An 18,315-nucleotide genomic window follows, 5' to 3' on the forward strand; every position below is an offset into this window, starting at 1 on the left:
GAGCAAAATGAATTATCTTTTTTCCCACTTCAATGCAAGGAGTATACGCAATAAAATATAAGATATTGAACAGTTGGTTAATGAATACTTATATGTACTTTTACATGTAAATGAAACACACTGATATATCAATAGAGGGGGGGGGGTGTGTGTGTGTCCAGAACCAAATTTATACAAACTATGTTCTCTTCCCCCAAAGATGTTTGTGGCCGAATTTGGTTACATTCCATGCAGAACTCTATGACTAGTAGTGATTTAAAGGATTTACCCTTATTTCCTCTATTGGGCCCCGCCCCTCCTGCCCCCCGGAGGTCAGACACAAAATTTATACAAATTCTGTTCCCCTTCCCCAAAGGATGTTTCTGCCCAAATTTGGTTACATTCCATGCAGAATTCTATGACAAGTAGCGATTAAAAGGCTTTGCCTCTATTTGCCCTATTGGTCCCAGCCCTTCGTGCCCCCAGGGGGTCAGAGCCAAAATTTATACAAACCCTATTCCCCTTTCCCCAAGAATGTTTCTGGTCAAATTTGGTTGCATTCCATGCAGAACTCTATGACTAGTAGCGATTTAAATGAAATGTTGACGGACGGACGACGGACGCCGCGCCATGACATTTAAAAAATCTAAAATCGTTTCTTCCCAGTTCGGTGAAACTTTGGAATTAGATTTGACAGTAAAATTTTTCAAAATTTAAAACCCAAATCAAACGGAAAAAGACTGTAGCAAGACGATCAGTTGGAAACAAAAAACTTGATACTATGCATACAAGCCTTCGTCATGATTGCAGTGCGTTAAATGTTGATTTATTCAAAGTTAATTTAGTTTTATCATCTTGTCGTTGTTTATTTCCTATAGAAAATGCATTTCATTATTGTTTCCAAGGTAAACGATTCAATGACCACCGTGTCATACATATGAGGAAATAGTCTTTGTATAATACGAATATTAATTTGAAGTTGATACTTAAATGGTTCTGATATACACATTAAGTCCGAAAGATAACGAAAGCATTACGCCTGACAATCCAAGAATATATAAAAAGTATTTTTTGTAGATCTAATGCATAATTTCTTCAAGCATTGGAACTATACATGTAAATGGGTGTCATGATAAAGTATTATTTAATATAATACAGATATATAATCAGATAATATACGTTGTAATTTGTAAATGTAGAAAGCTACCGCGCCAGCCCAGGCTTAACTAGCGATAAACAGGGACACTTGATCTCATGAATATTTAGTCCTAGATATATTTGCCTTGTTATTAGCGATATTGCCGCCATTGTAACCACACGCTTACCGGCAAACCAACAATCAACAACATGGGGGTCAAAGTATATTTCGATATGTCTATTGGAGGTGCTTCGGCTGGGAGAATTGTCATGGAACTAAGAGATGACGTCGTTCCTAAAACAAGCGAAAACTTTAGAGCTTTGTGTACCGGGGAAAAGGGGTTTGGCTACGCCGGTTCATCGTTTCACCGTGTCATTCCCGGCTTTATGTGCCAAGGAGGAGATTTTACCGCGGGTAATGGAACCGGAGGGAAGAGTATCTACGGAAACAAATTTGAAGATGAAAATTTCCAACTAAAGCACACTGGACCCGGCATTCTGTCTATGGCAAACGCTGGTCCTGGTACCAACGGGTCGCAGTTCTTCTTGTGTACTGCGCAAACAGCATGGCTTGACGGAAAACACGTGGTATTCGGCAGTGTGACTGAGGGAATGGATGTTGTGAAGAAAATAGAAGCTGTGGGATCTCAAAATGGGGCAACATCAAAAAAGGTCAAAATAGATGCATGTGGACAACTTTGAATCCAGGGAATATGATATCAAACATTTCTAAAAGCAGTGTCTGTGACTTACATTCTTACACAATGTATCATTTATTAAAGCGCAAGTGAACTGTGGTTGGACGAATCGCTGTTACATTGTTGACATTGTACTTCTTTATTGACATCCTAAGATAAGTCATCATTGCGTTTGTCAAATAATTCATAGAGGCTGTAAAACAAAGTAAAGTCACTTCATGACGGCAATAATTGATATGATCCATCGCTTTTGAAATTAACATTAAAACCATGATAAAGTTTTGTATTTTTATGTATCTTTTATGTACTGTACTGGGACCCTACCAGTAGTCGTGAAGGAACAGTAGTCGTGATTTAGGAAAATATAAGTGTTTGCATCTCACGAAACATATTATTTCCACATAAACAAAACAACACCATCATGAAGTATTCGTCAACAGCTCCAGACATTCAGAAATCTGGATGAACCGGAGAATATGAACACAATCACGACTACTGTTCGGGTCCCAGTAGGGGAAATATTGGTGTCTAACATTAGTTACTAAGGGGAAACTAGATTCTCAGTACAGATGGATGATATTCAACTCCACTAGTAATTGTTGTAGTAATAGACCTGCCTATATTTTTAGGCTTTTTAATTTTTTTTGCCTCGAATAATTTTTTTAAAGCCAAGATCTAATAATATAGGCAGGTTTAGCGGACTTATATTATGGCTAACTGAATATTTATCCAAAAGTACACGTTTTGAAATTGAGCAAGATATCCAATTTCTAGATCATATCTCATCTCGCCATGTATTTAGGTAATGGCAAATCAATTTTTATTATATTACAGAAAATATCTGAAATTATCAACATGTTTTTTATTGGTTTGGACAATGTGAATTAATTTGACTTGACTACATTTTACCTTTTTGGGACAACTGGGTAATCTTGGGTCATTAATATTGGTGACTGCCTGCACACCTTGAAGTGATTACATTGGAATTGTTTAACGTCCATGTTGATCCAGACAAATGTGTATAATATAATGAGTATTAAGAAATATTTCTGCATCTGCATAAGGTAATAAATTCTTAAAATTGTGCTACCATGGGGATACAAATTGCACAAAATTGAACATCTAGGTGAAATTTTCGGAAACTTTGAATATCTCTATTTTTTATCGATTACAAATAAATTTCGTTTACTTTGCAAGTACTGTCTGGTCAGTATGAAGGGAGATAACTCCTATATAAGCATTAATACTAATATTCAGCAAAAGACGCACCGGCATGCTATTCTTCCGACGTGACCATGAAATAATAAGGTACCAAGGCAAGAGACACGACATGCCTTTTATCTGGATGACGCGGAAAACTGAGAAATTGGAAGAGAATTGAATTCAAATGCATTGAAACGTTACATACATGTATCTAGGCTCATCCTCGATACTCCAGGGGTTCCGATCACTTACGATCTGTGATCGGAACCCCTGGAATATCGAGGATGATCTATAGGCTATAACCAAGAAATCTGATATTTGGTTAATATAAAACAAAATATATTTTTATATCTTCGTGAAGTTCATTCCAACAGTTTCATAATCCATTACTTATTCGACCCAAAACGACTAGTACGGTATTAGCATAATAAATGGTTCATCTTTTATTCAGCGTTTTGCTGACAATCTATATAAGTTATGGTTTAATGTAAACTTTTATTTTTTTAATTTTAAAATAAACATTACACAATCAAATCAGTTTAACATGAATTGAATTCGGAAACAATTGTTAAAACTAATGTTAATCCGTCTCTGTTTTATGCTCATTAATTTTGCACGGTAATAAAGTGGGAGAATGAATATGGAATTCAATATAGAATTAAGTTGTAAATTGGAAAATAACAGGTAGTAGGAAATGATGAGATGAAAAGGGGAGGAAAAGAAGGGAGATTGCCAATGCCAGTGTTCACTTTAAAAGCGAAAGTAGAACTGTATGCTGATACAATTATGAAACGATAGAATTGAATAGAACGGAATTGAATCATGGAATCAATCAATCTCTTTGAGCTGATAATGAAATGTTGGACACATGTAAAATCAGATAATTTTCGTCAAATGTTAAGTTATTGTTGCCAAAGGGTAATAGTTCAGTCCTGTCGTATTTAAATACATGTAGGATGATTTAGGACACCATAGAAAAGATCACGAAGATCGGAAAAAATCAACAATGTAATAACAAATGTTCGTTAGTTTCATCAACTTGACAGTAGGAGCAAAGGTTTAATCTTTAAATTCTATACTAAAACTATGCGATAACCATAAGTAAACAGGGAATCGAATAAGTATTGGAAGTATTGGGAACTAGGAATCAACTTCATGGAGGCATTTCCTATCGGTTCCCACGACTTTAGATACACATCATTTCACCAAAATAAGAAGAATCAGTACTTGACAACATTGAAATTTATTAGCTCCCTTTTCAGTCATTGCAATGTAGTCGCTACAGCTGGGACGTTGATCCAATTTCTCCCAGGGTTCATTGTGGTTCCCACAAATTAGTGAAATATTCAAAGACGGCAAACTACGATACGAAGGAATAAGTCCAAGACCAATTTTATCGAGAAAGTAAATTAGTTAATCAAGAACGTGATTACAGTATGTTAGTGAACGTACAGAGCTCTGAAACCGTGCGTACATAAGCTCCCTAGCCCGAGATACTCTGGCCCTGACACCAGATGTATCTATCTGTCATAATGTCTAAGTCTGGTGTCAGGGCCAGAGTATCTCGGGCTACTCTGGCCCTGACACCAGATGTATCTATCTGTCATAATGTCTAAGTCTGGTGTCAGGGCCAGAGTATCTCGGGCTAATAAGCTCCCATATGACCACAGGGACCTGGCACGTCGCTGTGTCTAGAACGGTATCGTACGAAGAGCTAGACAATAATATAACCGAAAGAGAGGTAAAAATGGCAATAAATAAACTTAAGCGTAATAAGGCTTGTGGACTAACATTGGAAATATTTCGGACAAGTTTGAAAAGCAGCTTGAATCGAAGTTAACTTGAGTAGATATGAACCAAGCTTAATGAAACTTTGCATATAGCTAACATTAGAAAGATAACGGACGAGTCCGAAAATCAGCTTGATTCGACTTTAACTTGATTACGGAGTTATTGCCCTTTGCGATAATAATTATTGAACCTTGTGAACACGATAATGTGAATTAATATGCATCAATCTTAATGACACTTTGTATGTAGACCTATTAGATCTATGTTCCTATTTCATGAACAAAAGAATCAGTTTATCAAATACCAGGTGACCGTCAAGGCTCATGGGCCTCTTGTTATTATTTGCATTCCAAGCACTCCAAATGTTATACATTACAACAAATTGGATTTAGAATTCTGTTTTTTATAATGGCCTCAAATAGATCACGTGACAAGTTTATGAATTGTTAAGATTTTTAAACAGGCCTGAAACCATCCTCGATATTCCAGGGGTTCCGATCACTTACGATCTCTACACCCCTGGACTATCTCATAGTAAAACTGGAGGCAACAGAATAGAACAGGTAATTTAGTCATTTGATATACATCAAAAGAGCCGCACAACGGTACACTGTGGTTGACTGTGTGGCTTTGATGTTAGGCTTCACTCTCTCTGTAGTCTTCAAAGGAAATCTTTGCTAGCCTGTGATTGGTCAAATGTTTTCCGCTGAGCAGCCTTCAATTTCACTATGAGATAGTCCAGGGGTGTAGAGATCGTAAGTGATCGGAACCCATGGAGTATCGAGGATGGCCTGAAACTTGCACAGCCAATGCAATCTGTTTATCAAGCGTGTCAACAAGCTTCGTCACTGCAGCATGAAAAGTAACAATCAATTAAGAGACGTGACGTGTAGTCTGTGTACGGAGCCTACCTAGCAGGCAATTCTTTAAATAGCAATACTTTGCTATAGAGTCTATAATACTTTCGCCAAACGGAACAAGTTTACCGACAAACTAATCCAAGGGTTTATTTCGACACCTCTTTGGAGGTAAACCAAATGGGAAATGTTATTCCTAAAATAAAGACATATAACCTGTGTATGGAACTTAGATAGTCGTGTCGTTCGTAATGCAACGACAAAGGTGTTCCCCACTGATTGGCTAAGTTTGCATAACAACCGCGTTGATAGTAACGACCTGCGAAGGTGAATTTGTCATTAAGCCTGAAACTAGAGCTGCAGCTGTCATTGCAACCACACCCCAATTTGTCGGCAAACCAACAACCATGGCTAACCATGTATATTTCGATATTACAATTACAGGTATCTCAGCTGGAAGAATTGTTGTGGAACTGTGAGCAGATGTTGTTCCTAAAACATGCGAAAACTTTCGAGCGTTATTGGAGAAAAATGGTTCGGGTATAAAGGATAAGATTTTCATCGTATAATTCCAAATTCATGTGCCAAGGAGGAGATTTCACCCGGCAGGATGGAGCCGGTGGGAAGAGCATATAAGGGCACAAATTCGAAGATGAAAATTTCCAACTAAAGCACACTGAACCAAGCATTCTATCTATGGCAAACGCTGGTCCTAATACTAGCTGCAATATTGTAGCTCAAAAGACTTTAAGACAGATAACGGTGTCGTCTTTAGAGCTACAATTGGTGACTATTACTGCTAATGGGACAAAGACATGTTTGTGCAAACCATTATTAAAACGTCTGCATGCATTTTATCTTACTTGTTTTATATAACTTACCTACAAAGCAATAAAACTGAACTTTATAAAATATCAAATTCACAGCGAGACATTGGTTTTTTTTTCAAATATAAATATGATGGTCTTTTCGAATGAAAATTATACGGGAAGTCTACAAATTGTGAATTTGACGTCTTAACTTAGTGGTTAAGTAGATATTAAGATTGGTCGTTATGTTTCTTTTGCACAAAAACAATATGCAAATGCATGTATACGCTTACAATAATTGAAAACCTACAACAAAGTATAAAAAATTGTGCCCGAGTGATTTTCTGAGGCAGTGCTCCACTACGATATATAGGGACCATTTCGTACCCGGCCGAAAGGTACAGTAGGCCGGGTACGTACATTCGTTCTAACGATGATGCATGTATGATTGTTGTCAACTTAGAGATGACATAAATATGGTTCGCTTCGTTGCTCTTTAATTTGACAAAAAACATACATAGTACGTACATCGTAATAACTAGGTCTCGTTTGATATACATGTATATGGTTAAAACTAGTAAAATAAATACAATATTTACCATGCCCCGTAATATTCGTTAATAATGAATGATCAAATGAGTACCACATGATACTTATTGCTGTATATCACAAGTCAAAACCCTTGGGGTAGGGACGTATTTACTGAAATCTGACTCCCGGGGCCACACTACTAAGAGTGAGTTGTCCAGGTTCGTTAGGGTCCCGGCGAGGTAGACTGACCAGTTGTCCTCCACGGCGCTTTCCGGCAAAGGGTGTCCGTAACGGCTCCTCCGCCGTAGGGTCCCTCCCTGTCAATACCAGGTCGTATACCTGCTCAAACTCCCTGTAAAGGAATTCATATAAGCTCCAATTCCGAAATATGTCTATGTACTATATGTATATGTATCAATATATGAACAAAATACTGTTAAAACTAAACTCTCTGTACATTCATAAACACATATTTAGAATTAATAAAGAAATTGTTTTCTTAAAAAACATATAATTAAAAAAATTATAATAAAACACCAAATAGAACACTTAAGACAGAACCGCTAAATACTAATTTGTAATTAAAATGTACCAAAAGTTTATAATGGAAAATTTTCATGCGTTTTATGAGTAAAGATTCAAACTCATAAAATTAAATGAAATAATAAAATCATACATCTATATGAGGTATAGAAATTAAACAAAGTTATATGCATACTTCAATAGCAATGTCCTATGCCGAAGTTCTTTACAAATCTTCCTCAACTCCGTCACTTGTGTCCGATTAAACTCCTCGCCACAGTTCTATTGACAAAAACACGAACACAATGAGAACTGGCGTCCATTTTGAATTTCATAGGAAACAAATATTGCGCATACGTACAACAGGATATATTTACTATATTGCAAATATATCTCTGTTAACTGATTGTCATGAACAAATAGTGTTGGTGTAGACGTATATACATTATAACATAGATGTAAAAGGTAATTGCCATTTAGCAGGACTCAGATAAAGCCAGAGAAATTAGTTTTGAGGTTTGTTACTGGGTGGACAGATGTGGACAGATTGTGATTTAATTCAATATTATCCAGATATTTACAAGGGACTGTAATACTGAGCAATATAAAATGTTTTATAATATAAACGACGGAAGAAAGAAAGATGATAAACAGCATATTTAAAGATTTTTTTTCAATATTTACAAAGGCGTTAGAATTGTACCTACTTCTCCAATTGCATGATCGTAAAAGACGACTAAATTCAGGATATTAATTTTTCTTTCTTCCTAAAATTACTTTATTCTTCCTAACGACCCGCTTGACACCACCTCACTTTTGGCCTTTGGTTGAGCACTCGCCGCTGCGAAGAATGCTCTGGGTTCTGTCCCCTGACCGAGACACACGAAAGTCTATAAAAGTGGTAGTTTCTGTTCCTGCTTACCGCTCAGCATAACGGGAGTTGGACGACTGGTTCGACCGTTATCAACATAATGTGACCGGGAGGGGTGTGTTGCTTGGTGTCTTCGGCGGCATACTTAAGTGATATAGCACTATAAAAAGGGCAACATTCCACTATACAAGAAGACACAACACGAATATACCACAGTCTCCCAAAACACGAACCTCGCACACATTCACGCAATACACCACACGCATAGGAGGTCGTCCTTACATGACCGTGGCTGTTAATAGGCCGTTTATTAATCAAACAAACAAAAGTCTTACCCGTATTATTTCTATTATATCATATGTGCTGTAACTCTCCTCTCGCTCCTTCTCTAGATCCGGAAATACTGTTTTGATATCCAGACCCTCCTTAATCAAAAACCTGCATATTGCTGATAAAACTCGTGTCAATTGGTCCAACGTCCTCGACCTACGGGATGGGGGACGCTTGATTGATATAACCAATCCACGTCTGGCATTCAAACTCTCGACTATATCCATAAGGTCAGTGTTCACGTCTGTTCCCTGTCCGAAAATAAACTTACTATAATAACAGCAATTAAAATTAAAAGGTAAAGTATATCATGGAAAACCAGTGATTCCAAATCGATTAATTGAAGTCAACGAAGAAAAGGCAGATAACAAATTCTCCGAGATTCAGAAAATGGTAGAAGAATAAAAACATATTCCGGAAGGGTAAACGCTGTCTCCTTCATTGGCATTAATCATACGAATCTGAAGATAACTGTCGTATTCAATTAAAGGCATATCTGATTCCCCAGCCTATTAAAGGGCCACTACCTTTCCGAAACGGCATTTAATTTTTAAAATAGGAATGTAAAACGAGATCAATAATTTTGTAGAGTTGCAGAAGTTATTAACTATACGTTTACTAGCACACTTATCATCACCTTCATAACTATTTAATTAGAATAAATAAAATGTTAATTTTCATAACGCGGGTCGTTTTATGTTTCCCGCCGTCGTCCTAATTGCCGCGCGGTAGTTGACTTTCACTGCGTCAGACGGCATTTCTATTTTAAAAATTAAAAGCTGTTTCGGAAAGGTAGTGGCCCTTTAAGATTATGACGTGGAAGATATCTACATCTTATGAAATACTGACGTGAAATTCCCACACCATGTCTTTAACCCAGTTAATAAGTTTGGTATGGATATATACTCGCATTTGCTTTTCGACAAATCAAACTTATCAAAATGATGTTGCAATGATCTTTTATGAAATGTAACTATGGTTATAACAAGTACTACAAGTTGCTGGGGATCGAAAATGGATCCTAGTCTATTATCTATTCTCTACATGTTACTGTAGGCTTAGCAACTTCAACATGAACTGGCCCCTAAAACAGATGGTTTCCTTTATAAGATACTTACATCCAGTTCAAGGTAGTTGAGTTTTTTCTTGATCTTTGATGTCAAAGGTTTGAGTATTCTGAAAGCCCCTTCAGCAGAAAGTTGGTTGTGAGACAACTGGAAATATAACGTGGATATACTTCTTTTCAAAATTTGCTAAAACTAGCATAACTCAAATAGCCTATTATCTTTCCCGTGGAGGCACCTTTCTAAATATGTTGTGGAACTATTTATAATCCATTTAGTTTGTCTTACAAATCAACCATGGAAACAATGGATACAAATTGATTTCACATCCTTCTTCATGACAGAGACACGGATCAATGCGATTTCAGTTTAATTATTACATACAAATAATTTACTTTAATTAAATAATGTGTATGTCTGTTTGTGTTAAGAAAATGAAATACAATCATACAACTGGATAGATTACTAGTATTTCTGGGAAACATACTAGTTATTTGGTAGAAAATCCCCAAATATTCGAGGTATCGTACCTTAAGTGATACGATAGATCGATGAGAGGGAAGGACCCTACATATAATATCCACTGCGTCGTCCGTGATTCTATTGGCGCTCAGATCGAGGGTAGTCAGGGTCTCGTTTCCGCGAAGTCCTTCCATGATCATCTGACAGCCGCCATTGCCAAGTCCGTTCATAGACAGAATCAGTGTCTTCAATGTGGAGTTTACCTATGACACAAAATACAGAATTAGCGTCTACCTACATACATAATACAAAACCAGCGTCTTCAATTTGGTGTTAACCTAATATAGAGAATACAAAATCAACGTCTACCTTTATACAGAATACAGAATCAACATCTTCAGTTTGGCAATTACTTACTATATAGAGAATACAAAATCAACGTCTACCTTTATACAGAATACAGAATCAACATCTTCAGTTTGGCAATTACTTATATACAAAATACAGAATCACAGTTTTGTGTTTACCTATTTTATTGACACACTGAAATTAGGAATCAACATCTTAGGGCCTATTTTCATTTGTTTGAAATACAAAATCATCGTGTTCCATGCTATGCTAAGATACTTACAAACCATCAAATATTCAGCAAAATGGCATATTGATCATAGAATACAGAATCGTCAGCGCATTTCGAGTAGTATTCAGTTGACTAGTTTATAATGTCAGAATAAGTAATTGTAGATCCTTGAAGCCAATACATGTGCAGCATGCTGTTATCGCAATATGACTGTATAATGCTTTCTGTCTCTACACTAGCAAAGCTGGAAGGGATATTTACCACAGTTCATCAGACTATAGGATTGATAGACTTAAATATGTACATGCGTTAAGGTATAGGTCATTCTGTTTTACAGTAGTATGAATATCTATACACAATTGTTTCTTTTATTAATGCTAATTCAGTGGTTCAACTTATATTCTTTGCTGCATTGTTTGGATTATACTTCGCAATGACTTTATTTCAATTTAGTATAATATTTTGATATTTTCATTGTAGATTTCGTTTGTGTATAGTTTATTTACGTTTTTCACACACATCTACCACCAGTCACAAAGCGGGAATTCACGATTCAGGTTTCTTACCATACGAGTTTGTGAACGATGTACATGGATCGATGACATTAACGTTAAAATCGGTAGCCCAAGATATTTAAACATTATCTAAATAAAACAAAAACGGAAAATAATTGATATCTACATGTACCTTATAAAGTCTTATTTTGAACTAGTAAACTCCGAAAAAATTGTGGCTCGGAATATTTTGGATACCTTTAATGCTGCCGCTATCTTCGCAGCCCCTTGCTTCCCGATCTTATTCCAGCTGAGGTCCAGGTGCTCAAGGGTGACGTTGGACTCTGGGAAAAAGTTTTATTCTTAAATCATATTCGCCAGTACTCATTGCGTGTATAAGATTATATGCATTAATATTAATTACTGTTTTATAGAAAGTAAATACAAAATTCACAATCGATCATGTAGAAATGAAGAGATAACTATCGTTAAATGCTGTATATACATTTTGTAAGCAGAATGCTGACCAAGAACACACCCCTTTGATTTAAATGTACCAGCCTGCTTAAAGCCCACTGTGTTGAATAGCAAGTTACTGTGAAATAGTGTAGAGATCATGATATTGCCACATCACTAGGAGGTTAACCTAGAATCTGTCCTTGTCATAAATAGCATGCGTACCTAGAGTACTTTCTCTTGTTATAGCAACAGCAAGGTTATCTAGAGCTCATCCTTGCTATAACCAAGAACCTAAAGCCCGTCTTTGCCATAACAACGAATCTCACCTAAAGCCCGCATAATTACTTTAGCAGGTGCAAGCTTACCTAGAACTTGTCCTTGTTATAACCAGGAATCTTGCCTAAAGCCCGCTAGCCGTTGCAAGCTTACCAAGAAGCCGTACTTGCTTTGACAAGAAATCTTACCTAGAGCCCGCCCGATTGCTATGGCACCAGAATCCTCCATTTTGTTATTACCCAATCGTATGTCTTTCAGGTATACGTTTGTCTGCAAGTGAAAATATCACATTATGGTTGCAAAATGGTTATTGATAAAGTACTTTATTTCAATAAATCTCGAGTTGATATTTCACAAAACTTCTTAAGGTTTTACTGGTAGGACAAATACAATGTACTAGAGTATATTTACTTCAGCTTAGAAAATATATATGTATCGGGAAACCAGAATCTTGCTGTATCCCTCAACCCCATACTTTAATAGTATATTATAAATTATCAATTTTCAATTTTTGAATAGAAATGAAAAAAAAAAAAAAAAAAAAATAAAAACGCACAGTTAAATGATCTTAATGGTATGATTATTCAGAATAATAATAAAAAGACAGCTTACCTCTATCACTTCGGCGAAGTTTTCACCGCCGTGTATACCAAAATTATTACCTGAAACAAAATAAATAAAATATATAAATAAATATAATGTCATCTTCAGCCTTTTGCATTTATCCGTGGATTAAAATAACAATACATAGAGTATGTGCGATAGATATCTTATAATACTAAAACAGTCAAAATATCAGGAAATATCTACTTCTTCTCTTTACTTGTCCAACTGTACGAAGTGAAAGAATTTAAATCAAAGATTGAGGTGTGACACTTACCCGTCAGGTCTACCTTGGCGATATGCGAGTTATTGAGTAAAATTATTTTGACGATATGTGATCCAAACCCACCCATAGGGTTGTGAGCGAGATTCTGTGAGCATAACATTGACGAAAAACAAAAACATGAATTAGAAACATTTGATAACTAATTGGATTCAGAGAAATCCATATAATACGGAATGTCCGATGTAGTACAAAATAATATCGATAAAAAAGCTCTAAAATATAGAAAAGCTTTTTATAATTTGATTAATCAATCTCAGAATTTTGATATTGCATTTCGTTCATCAATTTTGGTTCGCGTGTACTTCACAGAACTAAGAAAGAAGACAGGTTAGCTTTTGCATGAATTATTCATCAAGTTATAAAAACAACTTTCTTTTTTTTCAAACTATGTTTATATTTATTTGATACTGCACTTTCATATTGGAAAACAAAAACAAACATTGAATTTTATGCAAATTAAAATTAAATATTAGCTCAAGAAAAGGCAATAAACATTGTTAATCATGTCCATTATATATGTTTGTGGTTAATCTTAACAATTGTATATTTCATTTTGCTATAAAATATCGAAACTGTAGATAGTGATTGCATATACGAAAGTTTCCCCTATAAAAATGGTGATTTATGGCATTGTGTCGCCATTGTTTAATAATCTCACCACTTCGTTGACGTATTTGTTCTTGAGCAGCATTTCAGCCAGTGCTATCATTTGTTTGGGGCCCAGTCCATTGTCAGCAAGGTCTAATTTCTTAAACGTCAAGTGATTCTGAGAAGAAACATTAATTATCAATATTTCCATTGCCCCTGTTAGCTTCCCAGAATAAACCACTAATGGTAAATTTCGTTCATCATAGGGACAAATAACAAGAAAATAAAACAAAAATGAATAAAATGGAAAGCCAGATACACGTCAGATAAGGATAGGTGTGGGGATGAAATGAGGGACAAGTGAACTACATTGCATTGTCTGATAGCCCAAATGCAAAGGTAAGTATTCCTTCAATTGTGTATTGAGACGCATATTTGGATCTACGTCAGCTTTCAAGCGTAAAAGATGCCGATACCGTTTATTTTTAAATACTTAAAATTAAAAAGAAAAAGTTCCATTTCTGCATATAAACTTTGTTTACATGTACATGTGTATATGCTTTCTGATAATATCGTTGAAATTGTTTTTTTTTTAATTCTAACCTCCATCTCCCAGCCCATAGCGCGGCAGTCCTTGGGACTCATGTATCGGTAGCGCATACTCAGGTCGTCATCGACCGAATGTCGAATGAAGTAGGTGTTTGGCACCGTTTTGTATTTTCTACATAAGTTTTTGTATTCCGGGAATTCGCCATCATCCTTGATCTGCTTCGTCCTCTCATCAATCACCAGTTCCATACCTATAACATAATAACAATATAAAATCTCACATAGATATGACATATGCTGTTCATAATATGTTCATATATTTGTAATACGTTCAGTTATATTTAAAATGTTTGTTTTAATGGCAGTGTGAAAAATATGATTTGAGTAAGATTAATTTGGATTGTAATTGAGAACATTATATGTTTTACGTATATATATGTATCCCTCTTGTACGACTAGCTATAAAATAAAGCATTTAATAATCTTTATGTTGTAAATCAATATTTGTGTGTTAAAAGTCTGTAAACAATGTATACATTATATGTGTGAGTGTGTATATTCACGTAGTATATGTCAATATGTATTCGTTGGGTCTTTGACAATGATCCAAATACATGTAATACTAAAATGGTTTAATTGTTAGATCGATATCAGTTATCTTATAATAGACCATTATCAAATCATACTCAACTGACTGAAACCCAATTTTAAATAAATATGTGCAATATGAGATGTTACAAACCGATTATAATTAATTTGAAAATTTAGAAGACCATCATAGACCAAAACGCACAAAAGGGCATATATAAGATTAATGTATTTTCTGCATATCAGTTACTTCAACAGTTACTTCAACAGTCACTCAGTCTGTCTCATTGGCCTTTTATAACTACACCATGACCATAAACATGCCTGTTATGATCATAGGTACAAGTAGCTATCAAGGATGTTGATTAGATGCTGTGTGTAGGTTCATTTGGTTTTGGATTCTTACAATCGAAAACTTATTAGAAGACTACGAGTAACACGCCTTCTTGGATTTTGGCAGATAAAACATTTGAAGATGACTTAACTTACTTTTTTTCCTCAAAGCGAATGAATAGATTTTTTTCTGATATAGATCAGTATAACTTCTTAAACGTTAAGACTACATGTTTTATAATTCAATTTTATATTAAAAATTAATCTCTCTGTCTAAATTGTGTACATACAATACCATGTTCATAAGCCGGTCTATAAGATAATCCAATCGTACAGCAGGCATTTGTTGTAAATGAAATCAAACTATCGTCACAGTTTTAAAGCATTGTCATTGCATTAAAATTGATACATAATCATGATAATGTACAGTACATTTTTTTATTTTCTCAGTACATAACATTTTCTGTCTCTTACTTACAATTTAAACGCCTAGTTCATCGATTTCATTCTGAATGTGGCACTATGGCAATTTGATAATTATACATGATTCAAATTCAATTCCCGAAGAGAAATCATGTTAAAAAACCCGACTCAATATATGATGATAAAGTGTATGTAAAAATTCTCTCACCCAGGTCAATATCAAGATCCGTGTCATATTCATCGTCATCACTTTCCACCCATATCCTTTTTGCTAACCGACTCGGTGTTTCAACATCAAAGTAAACCTCCAGATCCTTTTTAAATTTAGATGTTCTTAATAGTCGTTCTTTCTTTTCATCATACACGTCATCCTCCAAAACATTCCCGTTCATCCAGGCTGTCCTCCGAATTTCTGCTGAGGTTTTAGACAACACAGAACACGGACTGTCCCTCTCACTGTTTTTCGAGTTACTACGAAGAGTTTGTTCCTTCGAAGCCTTTTTCCTCATTTTAGCACTGTTCGGAAGTTTCATGCCGCTGCCATTGGAAAGTCTGCCACTCCCAAAACTCCTCTCTGATTTAAAATTTAATGACGCAGGTCGGGGTATGCTAGGGAGAGAGGGAGTGGTGCTAGCCACTGGAGACCGGCATTGGAAAGGCCCGTCCATCTGGCAGATAAATATGATAAAGATAATAATAATAATAGCTGGAAATCTAAGTTCTGCTTAAATATAAAAAAAATTAGCCGTTTGAAATGTTGCAAAATGTTATTTATATAATAGAAAAAATATAATTTTAGCATAAAATGAAGGATTAAGATATTAATTTTCTTATTAGTGTAAAAACGATCTGTGACATTTATACCATGTATGTTAATCAATATACCTAACTAAATTTCCTCGTTCGGAATTGGAAAGGTGTTAGGTCATTTACGTTTGCCCATCCACTTGCACGTGGCTCTTACAGATATATATATATATATATATATATCCATATACTATGTAAAAATAAGTTCGTTTCATGGAACACTTGCTTTAAGCTTAATGAACCTCTTTGTTGTCATATTGGCGACAATTGTGATGACTACTGCTCATTTATAATTTTATATACATAAACGATTTTCTTTTAAAACATGGTGGCAATAACTTTATTTGAAACATTTGTTATTTGAAAATATGTAAATGGTCAGAAATCATAATTTATTCCGCATACATAAAAACAGTATCTATTGTGATTTCTTTACCATTTAAAAAGAAAAAAAACAAGCATTCTTTGTTTTGTTTCCACTCTGTAAAAATCTATTTAGACTTGTGTGGCATTTTCCTAATTGATTCGATATCAATACTGATACAAAGAACACATAATATCAATACTGATACAAAGAACACATAATATCAGTAATAAATCCTACCTTATGATACCGTATTAACACTTGTCCACCATTTCCGACTGATTATTATCCGGTACTGATCAGCTGTATGGCCATCATTCCTCTGTACTGACCTGGAGTGACTCGGCCATTGCTGCTCCAGAAGGTACACGGAGAGCTCGCTAAATGTACATGATAATCCGGACCTAATCACCACCCCGGTGGAAAATCAACACCAAAGCGGGTGTATCGATATAGGTAAATAGAGAGCTTTAATCTGTCCACATAAAGGTTACGGGCACTAATCTCATCACGGCAAACACAGTGTATTACCTTAAAGGGACGTGGTCTTAGCAGTCAATTAATTTATTCTGGGTTTAGGATTTAAGTGTCGAGTCATTGGATTAGTACGTAGGGAAATACATCTTGTATAACATGCCGTCATAACGAGACAGAATCACGTACGCGTTGTAGTTACGTACCGAATATTTCATATTCGAGAAAAGTATCAAAACATCTTGATAAAGGATACAGGAGCATAAGAATACAGTGGCAACATTCTATCATCAATTGTAGATAAAAATAAGTATAAACAAAAATTACAATCTAGTGAGTCAAGTTTCATGAATATAGAAATTCCTATTGACAATGTCATATGGCGCAGCACTAATAAATTGGGATAATAAAATCAGATTGAAGGTGATGTTGTCTGGAATTGAAACGAATAAAAATATCCAATCTTGCCCCCGACCAATTGTCAGAAAGCCTCTGTCCGCTGTCCAGAGCCACGTTAACGGTGTTGCAGCTAGATGTTAATAATGATTACGTTGTTTCGAAACAAAAACATTACGTTCAAAGAACTATACCATTTCCCTGAAAAATGAATGTCAAAATTGCTGAAATATTGGGTTTTGGCAAATGCTTCTTTTACTTTTGTATGGCAATTTATTTGCATGTCTGTGCGTTGATAATTTTTCCCTTTCTGTGTTTGGTCGTATTAACCTCGTTGACAATCCAAGAGTATTGGCAGTAGGATGGTACAAATATCAGTTGAGAAACCTAATGGTTCATATTAAATGTTATCATAATCTTAGTTATATATGAATGCTGATCTAGTAATTCGTGTATCTATAAGATGATTAACGTTGATAACGACAACTGTTGTCATACAACGATGTTTTAACATTTCTGGATGGCCAAAACGTTGTCACGTCATGGAATTACATTATCTTACCAATTGAAAAATGTCTGGCATAGAATCGCGATACTTCTTGATTTCTGGATATTTCATTATTCACAATATTTTTTTTTTTAATTTTTGTTTTTTATTTGAATATTTTTTTTTTATTAAACAAGTAAAACATCATCTCAGGATGGAAATTGAAGACAGTGTTTCGGCCATACGACAAATTGCCATTATGTTATTTGCGTTTTCGCAGCTGGTATCGATAATAAAGCTAAAACAGTCATTGTAACCATAAGAAGGGTGAAACCTATAGTCAATATAGATACT

At 35.3% G+C, this 18,315-nt stretch overlaps 2 protein-coding genes across 2 annotated transcripts; one reads left to right on the top strand and one right to left on the bottom strand.

The window, feature by feature from the left end:
- Positions 1 to 1,255: 1,255 nt before the first annotated feature.
- LOC138318894 (peptidyl-prolyl cis-trans isomerase-like) lies at positions 1,256 to 2,096 on the top strand. The gene has a single exon (XM_069261702.1). It carries the CDS (start codon positions 1,327 to 1,329, stop codon positions 1,816 to 1,818), a length of 492 nt encoding a protein of 163 aa, XP_069117803.1. The 5' UTR covers positions 1,256 to 1,326; the 3' UTR covers positions 1,819 to 2,096.
- Positions 2,097 to 6,932: 4,836 nt separating this feature from the next.
- LOC138318899 (leucine-rich repeat-containing protein 74A-like) lies at positions 6,933 to 17,291 on the bottom strand. Its single transcript, XM_069261707.1, has 13 exons — positions 16,845 to 17,291; positions 15,642 to 16,101; positions 14,144 to 14,340; positions 13,611 to 13,718; positions 12,944 to 13,037; positions 12,676 to 12,725; positions 12,252 to 12,333; positions 11,587 to 11,672; positions 10,323 to 10,517; positions 9,847 to 9,942; positions 8,734 to 8,979; positions 7,724 to 7,809; positions 6,933 to 7,357 (listed from the first exon to the last, which is right to left on the bottom strand). The coding sequence occupies exons 2-13, from the start codon at positions 16,099 to 16,101 to the stop codon at positions 7,174 to 7,176; spliced, it is 1,884 nt and encodes a 627-aa protein (XP_069117808.1). The 5' UTR covers positions 16,845 to 17,291; the 3' UTR covers positions 6,933 to 7,173.
- Positions 17,292 to 18,315: the final 1,024 nt, after the last annotated feature.

This window comes from Argopecten irradians, chromosome 3, assembly GCF_041381155.1.
Source record: "Argopecten irradians isolate NY chromosome 3, Ai_NY, whole genome shotgun sequence".
Taxonomy (NCBI): Eukaryota; Metazoa; Mollusca; class Bivalvia; order Pectinida; family Pectinidae; genus Argopecten; species Argopecten irradians.